General features: G+C 39.9%; 1 protein-coding gene across 2 annotated transcripts; it reads left to right on the forward strand.

Annotated features, from left to right (window-relative positions):
• Positions 1-1,667: 1,667 nt before the first annotated feature.
• On the forward strand, positions 1,668-20,161 carry agpat2 (1-acylglycerol-3-phosphate O-acyltransferase 2 (lysophosphatidic acid acyltransferase, beta)). Of its 2 annotated transcripts, none has more exons than XM_028026097.1 (6): positions 1,668-2,098; positions 10,551-10,723; positions 15,015-15,190; positions 15,313-15,408; positions 16,612-16,684; positions 17,051-20,161. In XM_028026097.1, exons 1-6 carry the CDS (start codon positions 1,926-1,928, stop codon positions 17,206-17,208), a joined length of 849 nt encoding a protein of 282 aa, XP_027881898.1. In that variant the 5' UTR covers positions 1,668-1,925; the 3' UTR covers positions 17,209-20,161. The 2 variants fall into 2 exon arrangements, with proteins under 2 accessions (XP_027881898.1, XP_027881899.1); XM_028026098.1 differs by having other exon boundaries at positions 1,673-2,098; positions 10,551-10,684.

The following is a 20,161-nucleotide window of genomic DNA, read 5'->3' on the forward strand; positions in this document are numbered from 1 at the left end:
CAATAAAACCAAAATATATTTACAGCACAGAACACAACGTACCGTAGGAAAGCAGTAATATTTGTATTCATTTTGGTGTTTTTCAGCATTCTATTTTTTTGTTTTGTTTTAATACTGCAGTTTTTGTGGAAGTACATTGATAGAAATAAGTGCTAGAATATTTAACTCATGGCCGCAGTTTGTTGACTCACACTTCCTTCGCAAACATTAACTCGCCCCACCAGGCCAACTCCACACTTCTTGTTGACTGTGCGTATTTAGTCAAATTTGAACAGTCTAACATTAACAACGGAGTTTACTCTTACACTGAGCCAGGTAAACGTATTCACAACCCATTTTCTCATTCTCTGACCGCCAACTTCAGTGTATAATCCTGAGTTTCCCTGCAAGTTACACACATGTGGGGATGTCTTTACTAATTCGGGGCGTTGCACTGGAATTAATTTGGCCAAATCAGAGAAAAGAAGGTGCACAAAAAAAAATCTGAAAGTCTGAAATTATGCAATCTTGTTGATAAAAACATTTTTGAAAATCATCAATAATGCATGCTTTTCTTTTCACTTCATAATTATGGACTATTTTGTGTTGATTGATCGTCCCGAATTGCAAAGAAATACTTTAAAGTGTTTGATTTTAATGCAATAAAGTGTGGAGAAGTTTACTAAGTATGATTCAAAATAATAACAAAAATTAAATCTTACAGATGTTTTTTTTATTTTTCTTATGTGCATTTAAGATGTATTTAAATGGAGGTCAGTAACAGTAACAGTATCTCTACACACATTAGATCAGGATTATCTGCCACTTCATCATAATCCTCCAAATCATGTCAAGTAGAGCTCCTCGACGTAGCCGAAACGTCTTTGTCAGGGCGACTGGACGGTGTCAGATTATGGCCCGGGACTGGATTATTACCACTAATCCAATTGAACATCTGCTTTAATCCGCAGCCAAACTAGTCTGATGCCGAGGGGTAACAGCAAACACCTAGAGATCATCACAATGGTAATTTTGGATGGTGAACCACATAGAAGGGTAATAAAGAATCCTCCAACAGGGCCAGTCAAAGCTATGGATTTACTTTGCGGCTTTTTAGAGGCCCGTGGTGGCACCAAGACAACTTGAATTTACAGTTTGATGAATGCAGTGCACCAGTTGTAGGGAAACCTCCATTACTGAGGCGTTATGCTTGCAGAGTTATAATGTAAGCTTACTGTTGGTATTGTATTGTGAGATGCACACAAGAGAAAGCAATAACAGTTACACGTTGTGGCATTTGGTTTTAAGAAGCAGATTAACTTGATGCTGCGTAAGGATACATTTCAGACGGATGGACAGAGCCGGGGCCCTCCTTGTTAGCACTAATGTTACATTTGTGAAAGGTAAATGTAACATATGAGTATAAAAAGGGGAACATTTATGGTGAACTTTAGTAGAAGTGGGACCCTTAAGTGACATTTTGCCCAGGATCTTAATAATAATAATAATAATAATAATAAACATTAAGCAGGTCCTCTGCTGCCTGCAGTTTTGTGATTTCGAATAAACCCGCTGAAAGTTAAGAATGTGCTGACGGACGCCCAGCTGTCTCTGCGCTGTAAATCACTAATTATGTAGCTCGTGACATCTGACCCGTCCGCCATGAACCAACCGGAAATAGAAAAGCAAGCAAAACTGATGACGATTTGACTCCACCTCATGATGCCATTTAGCAACAGATGAGCCGCGGTGCTTGTTCATTCCGTGCTGCCCACGGTCTCAGCATCTCTTTCACTCTTGCGCATTAAAGGGAGCCCTACCCGGTTGTGTAATGTCCGTCGGGGTCGCGGTGCGCCCCTTCTCCCTTCTTGGACCGTAGCTGGGCGGCTTCCTCATCCGACCTGCGAGCGCTTTCGGCTGGCCGCGAGTCTCTCCAGTGCATCGCTATGGATGTGGTGTGGATGCTGCTGCTGCTGTTTCCACTCCTGATGTGGACCAGCAGCACGTTTGTGTTCTATTTCAAAAAGTTCTTCTACGTGGCCTGGATGATGTTCCTGGCCATACTGGGGATTCCCGTATGTTTACTGAAAAGCGGAGGGAGAGACGTGGAAAACATGAGGTGAGTTGGAAATGTCTGACAGTTAGCAGCCGTTAGCCTGCTAGCTGTTTAGCAGCAGCAGCAGTTGTTGATATGCAACATTCAGACGAGGCTGGCTGCGCTCAAAACTTTTGTGAAAATGTAAAAATTAGCCAGCGTGTAGGACGAGGAGAGAGTCTAATATATGAAAAATATTCAACTTTTCTGTCGGAGAAGAAAACCGAAAAAAAAAAAACCCTAAAAAAAAAACAACTAATTTTTAATCGTGTGCTGTATTAGCCCCGCTCACACGCTGGCAGCAGGAATGTGTTACTGTTAGCCAACGTTGCTAACTCCGGTTGATGTTTGTTTTAGTGTCGGGCAAGAATGATTATTCTGTTTATGCTGTCAACAGCAATCTGTCAACTCAGTCAGTTGTGTAATATTTATAGCATTAGTTAAGAAAGCAAAGTTTGTTTTCCCAAAACAATAACCCCTAGCCAAGCCAAACCAATTAGGAAAATTATACAACTTTTATATGTACTCAATATCCTCCAGCATAATTAATTAAAATCTTTTCACTTAATATGCATACTTTTTCCATTGAATTTTGAGTTTCAAAATAAGAGTATTGGATTTTAACTCCTAAAGAATCTCTGCATGGTTCTGATGAGTTCTTTAAAGCTGTACAATCTATCCAGTCGTGTCATTGCATGGGGAAGTGACTGATTGGATTCAATACTTGCGGGCTATTTTAGTTTGCAGTGTCATGCATTTATAATCTTAATGTTAATAATGTATGTTGACAGTTGCATGTACCTTGCTTGTATTTAATTTCCAGAACTGATGTAGATTTCAGTGAATGAGAAGCTAAAAATCAGTGAAAGTGATGAACACTTGGCACCGATCATAAATTTGTGGCCAATTTTTGATCTCAGTTTTGTTGTTTTTAAACTCTGGCCATCCGATTCTGGTTTATTTTTAAGAATTGTGAATAAGTGTTTCAGATATATATTTTTTTTCTAGCATTCCTGTCATTGATGTTTAATATTGGGATGTGTGTGACGTCGCACAGAACGCGCACAAAAACAAGCTAAAATGGTTAGCATCAACTGTGAACAGCAGTGTCTGTGTGTATTTCCTAGAGAATTTAGACACTATTTCTAGGGGTGCACTGATATCACAATTTGGGCCGACATTAACGTTATTTATATAGTTGACAACTGGTACTTACTGATATCACATTTGTTATTCCGTTATATATACTAGATGTATTTTCCTATGCTTTTGACACAGTAAAACAACGACCGCACCACTGACAGTGCTTCCATGATAGCTCATATTTATAAGTCGTGGGGAAAATATCGGCAAGCATTGACCAAACTTACAAAATGGCAAAGGTGCAAAAACGATAAGCACCCATTGAATTCTGGCTCTCTGCTGTCGATATCCCTGTGTAAAAAAAGTGTTGTCTTGCATAGTTTTGCTTCTCCAGACTTTAATTTAAAACACTTTGCTCAAACAGAAAATCACTAACTTTGAGTCTTCATCCTGCAGTAACGGCTACCAAAGCAACACATTTTGTCAGGAGCAAAAGGGATGTGTTCACTAGATTTTTTTTATTTATTTATTTTTTTTAGTTTATGGATTGTTGATCACTGGTCAGTTGAAAATTGACAAATTTCGTTCACCTTCTTGGTGTATCTCTTCTGGGAACCTACTGGTGACTGAACCAAAGATTGAAAAGAGTCATTGCAGTACCCAACAATAATCCTTCATTTGCTTGTTTCTGCTAATATCCTAATGCTGCTTTGTATTTGAATTTCTCAAATCTTGACTTTGCATGTTTTCATCTAGATCTCATACATTCAGAAGTATACCTCATTCCCGACGACGGAAGGAATCAGTTATTTTATTTTTAGCCAACAAAGTGTTTGGATCTACTGACCAGGGTTTTTTCTGATAGACTGCTGCACACATTCCAGTAATTACCTTGAAGAGACAGATGCCAGAAGATGAATTTTTCCTGATTAGGCGTGGGTTACTGAATAGTCATGAGGCAGATCTTCCTGGTAACCTCATCGGGTGCCGACTGCAGACCCCAAGAGTTGCCTCAGTGCACTAGGAATAACTGTTTTGCAGTCTGGTGGTGTCATGTTGCACCAGTGTATCGTGCTTGCCCACTCAAAGGTTATCTGGACTTCTTGACTGTGACAAAGCAACTCAGTTGGGGTCATCCCTTGAATGGAGGGGTGAACAGATTTTGGTGGGTACAAGTTTGGCACACGCAAAATGGTCAGAGCCATTCGACAGGATAAATGGGGACTGTCAGACATTTTGCTGCCACACAAACGCCCGAATTCTGGGCCTGACCAGGGACTCTGCAGCTGACGTGGAGCCCTGGAATGCATTCAGTCAACTCACTGGGCAAAACAGACTCACATCTGTTCAGTCTGTTCAATGCACCCACAAAAGCTACATTGAATTTAGTGCTTGTGTTTTTGTTTGTGTGCTGTTCTCCAGGGAATCGCCTTGAATTGCTGCTACATTCTGGGTACCAGTCCAGTCTTCATTATCACGGTTGGTTCTCATGATAACAATTAAAGATAGACTTTTGGTTCTTTTTTCTTTTTCTCACTCATCACTGCTTGAGCTCCGGTTACACATTGTGCAACTGTACTACAGTCAGTGGGAGACAAGTCTTTGTCTTCATGGCGGTTGTATTTTTGCTCAAACAGGAGGATTACAGAGGAAGTTGGTGTACACGATCAGACATGCATTGCCTTGCAGAAGTATTCAGTTTCTTGAAGACTTCCATATTTTGCCATGCTGTGTGTTTTGGGGGATATTTTGTTTTAGACCGACACAAAGTAGCGTGTGTATAATTAGAAACCTACAGGAAAATGATGCATTGATGTCATTTAGGTTTATGAATAAAATAAATTTGTATTCAGCCTCCTCATGCGAATACTTTTTAGAATCAGCTACCACACCAGTTACTGCTGCAAATATTTTGGGATAGGTTTTCAGTTGGGATGCATGATGTGCCCACATTAACATCGGTATTAACCAATATTAGTAATCTTTTTTACATATTGGCATCGGTCCGCTAAGTAAAACTGGACTGATTTTGACAACCGACAAGCGTTTATTTTAAACTTATTTCCCTTTGCGTTTCTGAAATAGTAGGGGATTGGCCATGCGGTATTTGTTTGGTCACTTGACTGTGATAGTGATGCAGCGCAAAGACTGTAGGATGTTGAATCGAAGCGATGTGGTCTATTTTGTCGCAGTCGAAAGGGTAGGGAGATGTATAAAATCGGTTAGCGGCCTTAAAAGCAAAAATAATATTAGATATTGGCCTAAATTTCATATAGGTGCATCCCCAGTTTTCACCAGGTTTGATCATGTACAGTTTGACATCTTTGCCTTCTCTTCTTCAAAAAACCACTTTAAGCTGGAGACCATCTTTGAACACCAACTTTCAAGTCTTGCTACCGATTCTCAATTAAATTCAGGTCTGGACTTTGTTTAAGCAATCAGAACACATGAATATGCTTCGGTGTGAATCACTACGTTTTAGATATTTTGCCAGCTAAAGGAGAACCTTCACCTCAGTCTCAAGTCCCAACAATCGTCTAACGGACTACTAGCTTTTAGATGTGGGTATACTTAAGGGTTGATGACAATATTTCAATGCATTTATTATGATAACTTTAAAGGGGATGACGAAATCTATTTAAAAACCCATTACTGTTTCTTTGTCTTCAATTTTTGGTAGTCGATTGTTTTGGCAGGGAGAGCGTGTCAAATCCTCACTAACACAAATACTCCTCAAGAAACAACTTGTAGATTTCCAAATATGCTACGTCGAGACACCAGATACATCTGTTAGTACAGTGTAACTAAACTATTACAAATATTTATTGCTGCTCCAGTGAGGAACAGATGAAGACTAACAGTCTTAATGATACTTTTAGTTATTAGTTTGCAAACATTAAAGTGTAAAGTTTATCATTGTTATTAGAAAAAACAATTATAGGATAATTGGCTGCCATGCCTACTTTTTTTTCCTAAAGTGGGTGAGATCTGACCTGTAACCACATGATTTAGGGAAAAAAAAATTCACTTATTACCTAAATCCCAGTGAAACTGCTTTATCTATGTGAATTCATTCATTTCTGATGAAGTAATTGTTTGTTCAGTCCCTCCTCCCTTATGATCACGGCCCTGCCCTAGACAAGCTTGACCTTTAACTTGTAAAAAAAAAAAAAAAAAAAAAGGCTGACTAACTTGAGCTGTGGTGTGTCGATTCAGTAGTTTTGTGGATTGCAGGCCAGATTTACTCATAGTTGTGGACTTTGGTTCTTGCTTAAACATGATCACGCCAGATAAGTTCAAAGGATTTGACTTTTGGACTGATAATAAAATTTGCCCTAATGAAATCTGGTTGGATTGATTGTAAAACTCTGGACTGGTGTTGCAGTCATTGCAACAGCGAGTGATTGCGTGTCGGTGCCTTTTGCACCGGACTGAGCACTTTATCACCACAAGGTCTTGTTGAAAAGTTACCTTTAAAGCCAGAGTGTGATTTACCAAAGGGGAAAAGCGAGGTTTGATCCTCCCAGTAAAGGCTGTTTGAAGTTTATCAGATGAATGTGTGTAGTATTATTTTTCATGCCCCGTCAAAAAGTCTATAAATGTTTATATTCTCAAGATGAGACCTATTAGTCTTTCTATTCCACATTCCAGAACAAAAGACAGTTTAATTCCATATGGGCTTGATAGAATAGAATAGAATTCAACTTTATTGTCATTGCACTGTCACAAGTACAAGCAACGAGATGTAGTTTGCATCTATCCAGAAGTGCTCTACGAGATATAATATTTATTTACAGATGTACAAGACTATGTATGTATGGACTATAAGGGGTTATAGCAAGAGATATAGATATTGTGTATAAATATAAATATGGGAGCTATATGCACAGATTATACAGATTATACAGAATATATAAGAATGTTAGGGAATGGATTATAGATAAATAATGGCAGATAAAATTTACAGGTTGTATGTGTGTGTGTGAAGAAAACAGTCCGTGATGTGTGTGTGTGTGAGGATAGTCCATGTGTTATTGTTGTATGAGAGGATAGGGGAGTACAGTCCTTATAGTTTATGTTTTATGTCAGGAGGCGTTCAAAAGCGTGACAGCTGTGGGAAAGAAGCTGTTCCGGTGCCTGGTGGTTCTGGTCCGTAGGCTTCTGTAACGCCTCCCAGAGGGCAGGAGGGAAAAGAGTGTGTGTGCTGGGTGAGTGGAGTCCTTTGTGATTTTCCCGGTCCTTTTCAAACACCGCTTCCTGTAGAGGTCTTGATGGCAGGGAGCGGTGCCCCGGCGATATACTGGGCAGTTTTCACCACCCTCTGCAGCGCCTGCCGGTCGGAGACAGAGCAGTTCCCGTACCAAGCTGTAATACAGTTGGTGAGGATGCTCTCAATGGTGCAGCGGTAGAAGTTCGTGAGGATCTCTGAGGACAGGTGGTTCTTCCTCAGGGTCCTCATGAAGAAGAGGCGCTGATGCGCCTTCTTAATGAGTTTGGAGCAGCTGGTCGTCCAAGTCAGGTCCTCGGAGATGTGGACTCCCAGGAACTTAAAGGTGTCCACACGCTCCACCACTGTTCCCTTAATGTGGATGGGTGGATGTGGGTCAGCGTTCCTCCTGAAGTCCACGATACACTCCTTGGTCTTCTCGGTGTTCAGCTGCAGGTTGTTTTTGTCGCACCACTCAGCCAGATGGTCTACCTCCTCCCCGTAAGCGGCCTCGTCATTATCTCTGATGAGGCCGATCACCGTGGTGTCGTCTGCGAACTTGATGATGGCGTTAGAGCCATGGACAGGTTTGTTTGTTGTGCTCATTGGCTTTTTTTTGTTGTTGTTGTTGTTGGCGACATCCGACTTCTGAAATAAATTTTTTATACATACCCGAAGGACTGCTGAAGTGGATGGATGGTAGAGATTACATTCAAACAAGAAAACATTTGGGATGAAAAGACTTAACGTCGAGTGCCTAGTTGCAGTTCACTATAGGGGTGACGTGCAGTGATGGTCTTTCTCCACACATTCTGTTTTGCAAGTTATGTTTAAACAAAAATCAGATTTGTTAAGTACACTAATAGAATTCTGCAGCTTCAACTAGAGCTGTGGATTTCCAGATTTTCTTAATTTTGAGTGATCTGTGATTGGCCGATACTTGTACGTGAAACCGATTTTATCTAACGCCACAAAGGTCTGAAAATCACTGAAGGAACTCCCTCATGAAGTCAGAATGTATTTGTATTGTTTCATGGGTATTGTACAATATATATATAATAAAAACTAGGAAAATGAAAGGTTTGTTGTGACTTTGTAACATCTTACAGTGTTGGTTATATATAAAAAGAAATCGGTATTGGTCAAAATCGACAAGTCAAGCTTTTTGAAGATCTGTGATCGGCCTGAAAGCTGCAATCGGTGCACCACTAGTTATAAACATAATAAAAAGTAAAAGGACAGATTTACATGCCAGCTACAATTTAGCAGACGTGTGATTAAGTTTGGGAACAAGGTAAGTTTACATTAGGTTTGCATGTGTGTGCTTGTTTTTTTAAGGTAATTCTCTTCTTTCTCTGAAGACAAAGTTTAATTTCCAAGCTAGACCAGTCAAGGATAACGATAAGTGAAAACCGCTACTATGAGATTCTCCATTGCTTGTTTGTAAACAGCCTTTTATGGGGCTTCCCTTCCTGGTCTTTTTACATCCTAAAATAAACTCATTTTGACCTGAGGGCGGAGACATGAGTGACATCTGAGACCAGATTGAGCAAAAATACAAACTGCACATGATGCTGCGTCTTCTTTTAGAAAACACTTCCTCTGCTTTATTTGCAGCCCTCGGGCTTATGTCAGTGCAACTGTGTAATAACAAAACCACAAAATGCAGTCACAGCATAGGAGTTAAAAATGGGCCTTTTTGCAATTTGTTTACACTGAAACCAGGATGAGTTGCTGTTCAGTCACAAGGAAAAAGAGCAAAGGTCGAGCACCAAGGAATAAAAAAAAATAAAAATAAAAATTAATGGAGTAGTTGGTGCTTTTCAAACCCGGCTGCTTGTGGGCATTCATGTAGCGTGAGGCTACAGAAAGTGATTCCAGAGAAAGCAGAACCACCAAATTCAGCAGTGAAAGTTGAAGACGGTGAAAAGAAACTCCACAAACAATCAAAATCAGACCTGGAGTCTTGTAATTCTTGTGTGCACAGATGGCTTCTGATACATTGTTTTAATTCCTATATCAGCCTTTCAATCTTATTACATAAAGACTTCACAGGAACTTATTTTAGTTTGTAGGAAATTTAAAACCTTTGATATAAATAGTGTTTTTCAGGAAGGAAGTTGTGTAGTCAAGCAATGAGAGAATGAAGATGATGATTTTCAGAAATTTGACAGTGTGAGCTATAATTCTGCTTTTTTGTTTTGTTTTGTTTTTTTTAAGAGTATATTGAAAAACAATTGCTGAAAACCGGCGACTCATCAAGAGATCGACTCTTGACTAGAACCAGATGATTTTTATACACTTGACCAGCTCTGATTGGTGACCAACCAATCAGAAAACAACAAAATTTGACCTATATCAGCAGATGTCCTACCAGTTCACACTAACACTGCTGGCTAAATTGGTCTGATTTTAGGCAAAACATGAGTTTATGATTATATTGGGGCTATCTAAAATCTGATTAAAGAATTTCCCACCAGCGCCTGAATCCTGAATGAAGACCCATTTGTTAATAATAAATGGTTCAGTTGTTCTCCTCCATATAATATCACTTGATGAAGCCTTTTCTAACACTAAACACTACAAAATAATTAATAAGTGTGTATGATTCATGGTGATATCGTATCGGGTCAATATCGATATTGGCAAATACTCAAAGCTGTGATATTGGTATCGTATTGAAAGTGAAAACCGTATTAGAACACTCTTACTGCCTACTGTGGAAGTTGTTAATAAGGGAAGGGAATTTAACTGTCAAGTTAGATTAAACACAAGATGTGCAAGAAACTTCTAGAAAGTAATCTGTATTTCTCACAGAAGCTTGTCAGCTGTTCCTAAAAAAAACATCCAAGACGAGGGTTGTACAAAATTTAAATATATAACTACATTTTAGTCATTTTGAAGAGTGCACTTGTCTCTAGTGGGAGTTGATACAAAGAAGTGATGGTGTGAGCCACAAAAAGCAGAAGAGTGAGCTGGCTGAGCAGCCACCTGAGTTATCATTTGTGTTATTTTATCTACAGTGCAAGTTGTTTTGTAACTTAACAGGAATGTGCTGAGAATATCTGCTGAATAAACTTGATAACATGTCTGTCTGAGCAGAACATGATGGTAGTTTAACTCTAAAACCAACTATTTTCAGCACTGTCATAACTTTCTTTCCTCCCACTGCTTTTTCCTGTCCAGGATTATCCGTTCTATGGTCCGTCATGTCAAGTACTTGTTTGGGCTTCGAATTGAAGTGAGCGGCTGGGAGCACCTGCAGACAGGAGGGCCTTATGTCATCATCTCCAACCACCAGAGCTCCCTGGATGTTCTGGGTAGGCGTCGTGGTTCCTGTCATGTCACCTCTGAACCAGGTTTTGAGTTTATTTTCAACCAACACGATCATTTATTTATTTATTTATTTTTTACCCCTCCACAGGGTCTTTTTGTGGGCTCTAGTGTCCCTTATATGACAGTAGACTGACAGGAAATGGGAAAGGAGAGGGGGGAAGACATGCGGCAAATGTCGTCTGGTCCGGGAGTCGAACCCGCGACGGCTGCGTTGAGGACTCAAGGCCTCCAAATACGGGTCGCGCTAACCGCTACGCCACCACGGCACGCCCGATCATTTATTTTTTACCACCGACTGAAAGATTTGAAGAGTCGTCCAATATGGTTGAGCAGATGGTAGTTTCTCCTTAGCTTTTTTTAAAAATAAGATCCGTTTTATGGTAGAAACCAATGCTTGTTTTTTTGGGGGTGTAGGGTTTCATTAGCAACATAACCCCAATTTGATCACACACACATGCACTCATACTCGCACTCACACACACAATTAGTCCCAGATGGAAGAATTGTGCCACTGAGCTTGTAAAGGGGGTTCTAAATATAAATCTGCTGAATCCAATCTCTCTGGCAAATGTACAGAAAAAACCGCTCCTGCTTAATGGGAGCAATATGGATTTGTTTTTTTCACCCTCTGCTCTGCAAATCTATCAGTAAAAATGAGCAAACCAGCATTTCAAAGAAGGTAGAAGCCATGATTACGCTTTCAAATGGATAACTTTCTGAATTGCTACAATGTCTGGATTGGTAGATGAATTTTATTCTTTCAAGCCAACACTACACAGTGATTTGGGTTCTTATCTATCAGATTATGATAACTTGATGTAAAGATGCCCCAGTTTTATGGTATTTAAATATGGATCACAATGTAATTTCTATTATTTAAGTCAGAAAAGGAAAAAGTCAGATGGATATTATGCTATCAAAAATCAATATTACATTTGCTTTATTTTTGAATCATCAAATGGAACTACTTGCTAAATTTGGCCTTTTTCAGCTAGATTTGCTCTGAAATTTTGCATGTCCAAGTTTTCCACACAGTTCTTAAATTGGTACCTTGGTTCATTCATTGCTTAATATATAACTTAATGTAATTTAATTTTGGTAAATAGTTGTGGTTGCATTCATTATTTGTTTTGCAGTTCTTTCCAGAGAATGTGGAAATTGTTATTGCTTGACAAAACTGTAAAGCTCTTTTTCATTTAGTTATTTCCTCAAAAAATCCTACTCATTTTGCATTCATTAAGTAATTGAAATGAAGAATTTCTATTTAATTATCTAAATATGAGCTCCTTTGCTATGAAAGGATTTACATCTAATAAGATTTGGCTTAAAAACTAGTGTTTCAGAAGTTGGCTGTCAAGAGTAAGCTGTGAAACTTTAGAAAGACTGCATAGGAAGGCATCAAAGTTAGGTAATGATTAGTGGTCAAAACACTCGAGCCAGCTCCCAGCTAAAAAAAACATAAACATAAGTGAATAAAAGATTTTTTTAATATATGTATATATAATTTTTTTTAGATATATATATATCAAATGTATGCCTCTCACTGCTGTGTGTGATAGAGATGTCAATTTCTCTGCAGGAATCTTCCAGAGGGGTTTATAAATCTAATTTAACTATTGAAGCTGCTTAATATATAAAGTTGGTTAGAGCCCTTCACACTACATTCAGTCATTCACATGCTGACCGATGACCATTTGTGTCAATTTATGGTTTATTTGCCTCAGCGTTTGTCTGTCTCTAAAACGGGTCAATCAATGACAGCTTGACACCCTGTAGTTTTTCTTGCTGTAGAAAACCTTTGTGATCCGAGACACCGAGGCTGTCTGCTGTAGATCTGGAGTTCAACCCATCCTGATCCTGTGGACGCCGGCCAGCCGTCACAGTCTGCTTTAAATCTCTGATCAAACAGTATAAAAGTGCACTTTATAAGGTGGAGGACTGCTGGATGCATCAGTTCCTATGGCCATCCAAGATTTAATATGTCTGTCGGTTCATTCAGAGAAACGCAGAGCAGACCATGATTTCATGAGTCCACCGTTGAGGCCCGGCGCCAAGTATATTACTTTCAAACTCTGCTTTTTTTTTTTTTTAGTAACAATTCCCCCCTTCCTCATTCTTCCTGAGGATGGATTTGTAGAGTCGGTTTTGCTAAAATTAGAACGAATAACAACCCAGCATTTCACTAGAACGCCTGGCGATGCATTTCATCACCATCTTTGGTTGAATTCTTGGCCACTCTGCTGTGTTTGTTGTCAGTTTTAGTGCCTTTTTAAAATTTTTTTACTTTCAACTTAGTCCTAAATCTAGAGTGTGAAGTGACACATTTAGGTTAGGTGTGTTTACTTCCCATTATTGGCCCAGGAGGAGTGTTTCTCTGTGTCGGTGAGTGATGAGCGCAGGCACCTGGCCAGCGTGATGACAGCATGAGGAGAGCCAGGCATCTCATTAGTGTAGGAAAAAGCTCAGCGGGAGGTTGACTCGGCGTCCAAGTCGCCATGCCAACAGCTGCACTCGGCCATTAATACCAGAGCTCTTTCTAGAGCAGATGTAATTTTCTCTCTCGGTGTTCAGTTTTCCGTTTTTCTCTACGCTGGTAGAAGTTCTCTCACCCTTCAGTTTTCTGTCCTTTCTTCACCCGACGTTGTCTTCCTTTCTCTTGAGTTTTATGGCTCTGGCATATCACTCACTACATAGAGGTTGTTAAAGCAGGCAGGATAACTCCCACCAATAAAGATATGTGGTGTGTTTTCACATTCAGCATACCTGATATCAGGGATTTAAACTTCAGCAAATCCGACTCCAAGTAGAAGAAGTCAAAGTTCGTCCCAGACTCCTAGATGTTATTTCTTAATAGGATCTTTGTACTTGCTGTACTTGAATGCAACGTAATCTTTCATTGGGCAAGCACTGTGTAAAACGTATATGGACTTGAACAGTATCTTTTTCTTTTTGTTTGTTTTTTATTGAACGTTTGAATATTTTGTCTAGGATTCCAATCAAAATCCTTACGTTTGGATGACCGTCCAATTCTTGCATGAGAAACCAATTTTGTGCGTCCGTCTTATAAACCAATGCAAAGCTCTAAAAATCAGTTGCTACCATCTTTTGCTCAGACAGACCCGCCTACCAGGTCACAGATGCATGTGCACGATTAACAATAGTCACCCCACTGTTGCCAACTTGGCGACTTTTCAGACAAAAAATTGGTATCGGCCGCTATCGGAATCGGCAGATTGGACTTTTTAAAGATCAGAAATCAGCCTGAAAACTGAGAATGGTGCACCCATAATTTCATCACTTTACAATCAAAACGTTTGGAGTATTTAACCGGTGTTTTATCCGGAATAGATAAAAACCAGGGGCATCTGATAGACAAGGGGCAACTGAGTTCAAAGGGAGTGAATACTTTTGATGACGACGTATGTGACGCTAAAAGTCTAATTCTGCAGCAGTACATGTACAATTAGTGAACCACATGATTTGAAGGAAAATGTTTGCCGAGGTAATAAACAAAGTGCCCACTCATCCTTAAAAAGCCTTACATTCATGTATCTAAAGTTAAGTCCTTTAAAATGTCTTAAATTTATTAGAAAAAATTGAAGTTTGGTTGGCCTTAAATCATAATCACAGGTTGTAAATTTAGTTGTGGCAGGAATATTTAATCTTGTATATTCTATGTAGTTTATTTTTCTTGAGACATTTTTGTCAGGTGAAAGTTCAAGTTGCACACACACATCTTCGCTACGTTCTGTGACTCGAGGCGGTTGAGGCGACCGCTAATTAGCTGCTAATAAACCCTTGCTACCTAGCTAGCTAGCTTTTTTGGGGTTTGTCGTTGATGAGTGTAAATTATTGCCTGTTGGCCGGACGACGTTCATATTCACCACCGGTTCACCTCTGTTGCAACTCATACAATCTTATTTTGTACAAAAAAAGAATGGGACTGCTACATAAAACATGAAACTTTCTTTTGTATATTTTTGTTGTAATACAGATTTTAAATTTCTTTCATATTGATTTTAAATTGGAGTTGGGGAGACGTGCAGAAATGAGTTAAATTAAGTTTGGGTTTTGATTGGAAGTCACACCAGTCGCCCCCTGCTGGCTACTAAAGAGTTCAGATTTGAAACGTTTCCCAGTTGGCCTAACACTACGGCTTGAGATCATGCACACATATAAAGTTAAATGTTTGTTCATAATCAGATCATTTCATATCCTAACTAAGTTACATTTTGCACAGCGCCGAATGTAAATAAACCGTGACATTTAGCGTTTCTGTCCTTTTAACGCCGTAATAACCTGCGTGTCTCTCAGGGATGATGGAGATCCTACCCGACCGCTGCACCACGATAGCCAAGAAGGAGCTGGTTTACGCCGGCACGGTCGGCCTCATCTGCTGGCTCGCCGGCATCGTTTTCATCAACCGCAAAAAGACGAGTGACGCCAAGAGCGTCATGGCCGACGCTGCCAAAACCATGCTCGACGAGCAGGTAATCAAAGTGTTTAGGAAACACGGGGGCACGTCTATATCTTGAGGTTGTTTTTGGCAGAGATTTTGGTTCTAAATCACCCTCCTTCCTTCGACCCTCTGTTTCCCTCTCCCCCTCGATAGATTCGATTGTGGGTCTTCCCAGAGGGAACGCGCAACCAGAACGGCGACTTGCTGCCCTTTAAAAAAGGGGCTTTCCACCTGGCTGTGCAGGCACAAGTAAGTGTGTTTGACTTATCGTCGTTTGGCTGCGCTGCGCCGTGTGTGTGTGTTCTCTCACGCTGACTGGAGTCAGTCTGTTTGTGCTGCTATTCACACCCTCATCCTGCTTGTTCCGCCGACTTTGACTGAAGGGACTGAGACGGACTTGGCCGTATTCCAGAAAACTTCTCTCAAACTTTGACTCACCGACACACGGGGGAGCCAGAAGTCTTGCATGGATCGCAGCCAAGTTATAATGCAGCCTTACTGACTACATAGATTACAGTATCTGCATCCTGAATGATCAAAAAATAAATAAATTTGTAGCATGTTTGTCGAGAAATCCTAGCTTTGATCCTCGTGCACATTGTTTTCTATTGTTTTATTGCCTCAGATGTTTAGAGCAAAGGTGAACGGAGCTCTCCGCACAGATTGACTGCTGTGTAATTCACGGCTCAGCTGCGCGTGCTTACGATCTTTAATCTCCGCATGCCTGCAGATGGGAGGTCTCCGTTCTGTCGGTGGCGTTTTGTGGCGCACATGCAGGTGGAACGAATTAAAAAACATGTTGTGGTCTGAAAGCACAGCTTTCTTCACCCTTGAAAACAAATGTTAAGCTAATAGGTTCGTAACTTTCTGCTAAAGATTCGTATCAGTTGACTTCACATGTACATCAGGACTGAGGCGTGTATATGTCTATACAAGTACAGTACCTTAAATTTTTATATTTTCTCACCACCACAAACTTTTATTGAGATTTTATTTGATTATGTGTAAGCACAAAGTAACACGTGACTGTGGATGGAGAAAGATGCATGGTTTTATTTAATTCATTTATTTTACTAATAAAAATCTGAAATGCGGCACACATTCATAACCTGCCTTGAGCGAAAACTGCAGTTATGGCTGGAAGACGTCTGATGGTAAGTTAAACACCTGGAGGATGAGAATTTTACCTTGCATAGTAGATGAACCTCATTTATTCTCTCTTTTAATCGGCATTTTTGAGTTCTGTAGATATTTTCTGTTGGATCTGGACTTTGATTAGGTCATTCTAACACAATTTTGCTTCACTTTGAATCATTTCACTAATTACAGTCCCATACATTTAAAAACAATAAATGGTTGTAATAAAGGCATGGATGGTCTTTTCAATACAGGATATTTATATTCTGATATTTTGACTTCTTTGTCTCCCTTTTTTTATTTTGATTTTTTTAGGTTCCCATCGTACCTGTAGTCTTCTCCTCCTACAGCAGTTTCTACCTTCGGAAAGAAAAGCAGTTCAAATCAGGTAGCTCTGCTCTAAATGTTGCACAGTACTTATTCGGAGTGTCCCGATGCAACTTTTTCACTTCCGATACGATACCGATATCACAGCTTTGAGCGCTGGCCGACACCAATATTGACCCGATGCGACATCCGCACAAATTGTACATACTTTTCTTACTTATTTTGTAGTGTGGAGTGTTAGAAAAGTCTTGATCAAGTGATGTTAGAGAACAGTAGTCAACACGAATAGGTATGAGAACAACTGAGCCATTTATCAGACAGATTTCCGATATCAGTATCGGATTGGGACGTCCCTTGTATGTAGGCACATGTTTTTGAGGAGTAAGATGATGTTTGATGGTTTTTATTGTTTGTTTTTTTTACACAGGAGTCATCAGGTTGAGGATCCTTCCAAAGATTGAGACAAAGGGACTGACCACAGACGACGTGTCTTGTCTGTCTGACCAATCGCACAGCCTGATGCGTACCGCTTTCCTGGAAATCTCCGACTTGGTAGCCAAGAGCAACGGGCCCCTAAAGCACTGAAATATCGGCCAATACAGCCTCTTGTTTATTCTTTTTCCAACCCGTGTCGGAGACCTCCCAGCCCCTCAGACCTTTCTGCTTTCTCCCGGAAGGCCCCGTGGCCTGACCGGGAGACGAGACGAGGACGCCTCTGTCCTCTGGCCCGATCGGAAGAGCTCAGTCAGTCCTGACCCTCGGCGGCGCTCGCCGCGGCGCGAGCGGAGTGACGGACGGCAAGCCGAACAGTACGGATGTGTGTCATTCATGCATGCCTTCTGGATGACTTTGTCCGCCTTCATTGTTGCTTTGTACTTTGGCTTTATTTCCCCGATCTTGAACAATTTTTGCTTTCCTTTCGCCTTTCTCCCTTCCCCCATTTTTTTTTCTTTGTTGCCTTTTGTTTATTGGACAAACTTTGACAGGGTTTTTTTTCATAACGTCTCTAGATATTTATGTGCTCCTCTCATTTTGCCTTGAGTTTATTTTTCGGCTTTATAGATATACTCACAGCACCCCATCTTTGTCCTTCCTTTGCTTTTTAGTGTTTTCTGACTTTTCTGCATTCCAGACTCTTTGCTCAAATGGCCAGCGGAGCGGGATCTCCACCAGAAGTTGGAGGAAACGCTATGAATTCAACTCTTTTATGTTCACATTGGCTCAGTGGCGTGACGCCCCATCAGCGAACCGATCGGTGTCTTGTGTTTGTGGTCTTTTTCCAGAGCAGCAGAAATAACCGTCGTGCAGCAATCAGCAGCAAGTTTCCTCTCGCGGTCTTCTGTGTGTTTTTTTGTTTTGTTGTTTTTTTTGCTCTATTTATTATTTCCACATAGGATTAGATTTGTTTTCCTGCTTTTTAAAAGCGAATCACATGTTTTAGCTCCTTAGGAACAACTGTATATTTGAAATGTGTCAGAAGGCGACTGACTTTGTGTCTTGAAGTGATGCCGTTTTAGCATTACAGTTCCAAAGTGCAAGCTACCTGCTGTGCCATGACATTTCCTATAAAAACGTCTAAGGAATGCTGACTGATTTACCTTTTACCAATAATATGAAGCCGATCTAATGGGCGTGTCACTAATTCTTATCTCACTCGATTAGCAAACCTGTACCCAATAGGAGTTTAAGTTAAAAAATCTATTTTTGGGTGACTGAACTGAAGTTTTTGTTGTTGTTCATTGTTAAAAAAAAAGTTTTTTAGTTTTGATTAAGTTAAGACTTCTTCTCCAGAGGAATTACTGCATTATTTGAAATAAATAGTGAAGATTTTTGGCCTTATTTTTGATTGGTTGCTGTTGCACTTTGACATTTCGGTATTTTGTTTTTCTTTATGTTGTGTATTATGTTCTAGCATTAACTTATATTAACCACATCAGACTGACTGACTTCCTGTTATTTTTGCCTGCAGGTTTTACTCACTGCCTTTACACGGTCACCTGTTTTGCCCATCAAACACCGTTTAAGAATGTACTGCAGTGTTCAAGATCTTGTTTTTGTTCTTTACTCTTTAGTTATTATTATTATTTTTAGCTACAGCAGCCCCCATTTATTGGTAACCCCTAAAAAATTGGTTGAAAATCCTTAAAAATGTTTGTTTTTTCTCCTCAGTAGCAGATTTTACACTGAAATGTCTGTGATACATTCAAACTACGCAAATTTGGAGAACTTGCATATTACGTAGACAGACCTCTGACTTAATTTAAAGATATGTTCTCTCGTCTTCCCTGTTTTGAAACGTGGCAAAATAGAAATGTTCATATGTACATATTACTTATGTACCAGGGAAACAGAACATTGTTGATTGCTAATGAAAAGTTCCTCAGCAATCTGATCATCTTAAACAAGTGAATAGAAATAATTTAGTTGCACATACTTTGTAGGAACTTCTCTAATGTTTTAAAAGGTTGAAGCATTCATAGCAAGGAAGCATACTTCTTGGGGAATCATCTCTAGATTGACCAGAATTCTGTCCTTTCGCAGATTTTCTGTTGGTTTTAGGTCTAGAGGGTGAAATGCAAGATGGTTGGTATTGTGTCTGAAGACTTTGACCAAATATTTTGGTGCATTATCCTACCAAAATACCCCAATTCCCAAATTTCTTTTATTTTATTTTACTTTTTTTAAATGCCCTAGTATTTCAAAAAGTGAATGATCGCTTGGACACTTTAAAGGCGCACTGGCTGGAAAACGTGCCCGCAGCATCACAGGTCCTCCAACGTACTTCACAATAAGAGTGACTGGTGCCAAAAAAGAAAAAAATCAGGTTTAATTTGACCAAAGCACTTTGTTCCATTTAAACTCCCAAGTAGAGTTTAACTAATAGTCTTTAAGTCAGAAAAAGTTTTTTTTTTCTCTCTTTTCTTTTGACCATGTAGGTACTGTCACCTAAATGTCAAAGTTTCATTAGGTGCTGATCAACCTTTTTTTCTTTCAAAGAAAGCATAAAAATACATAAAACTAATACATTTATGTTATAGGTACCACTAGGGGTTAAAATAACAAAATGTACTCAAATTAAAAGTTAGGTTTTTCTAAAGTATTTTTGCACGTCTCTCATCAGGGTGCTGTATCTGTTCTGTTCTGTAGTGTACAGCAGGTTTAAGCACCTAGAAGTTTTTTCTTTGAGCTGCAAATTTTCTCCCAGCTTGTTATAAACACAGTCCTTCAGAGTAATGGATTCGTTCATCTAGACCAGTGGTTCTTAACCTGGGTTCGATCGAACCCCAGGGGTTCGATGAGTCGGTCTCAGGGGTTCAGCGCAGCCTCTGCCACGGAGGTAAAGACACACTTGTGTAAAGTCGTGATGACCCGCCCCGCTTGGCCATCACTTGCTGCAGAGGATCATGTTGCATTGCTCGGCCAATCAGGGCTGCGGGGAATTTAGTGCGCGCAGTGTCAGCGGCTGTCGTAGTTGTACGTCGCGTGGTTTCTTTCTTAATATTTTAATCCACACTAAATATGTCGAGCAAAAAAGAAG

The sequence above is a fragment of the Xiphophorus couchianus genome, chromosome 8 (genome assembly GCF_001444195.1).
Source record: "Xiphophorus couchianus chromosome 8, X_couchianus-1.0, whole genome shotgun sequence".
Classification (NCBI taxonomy): Eukaryota; Metazoa; Chordata; class Actinopteri; order Cyprinodontiformes; family Poeciliidae; genus Xiphophorus; species Xiphophorus couchianus.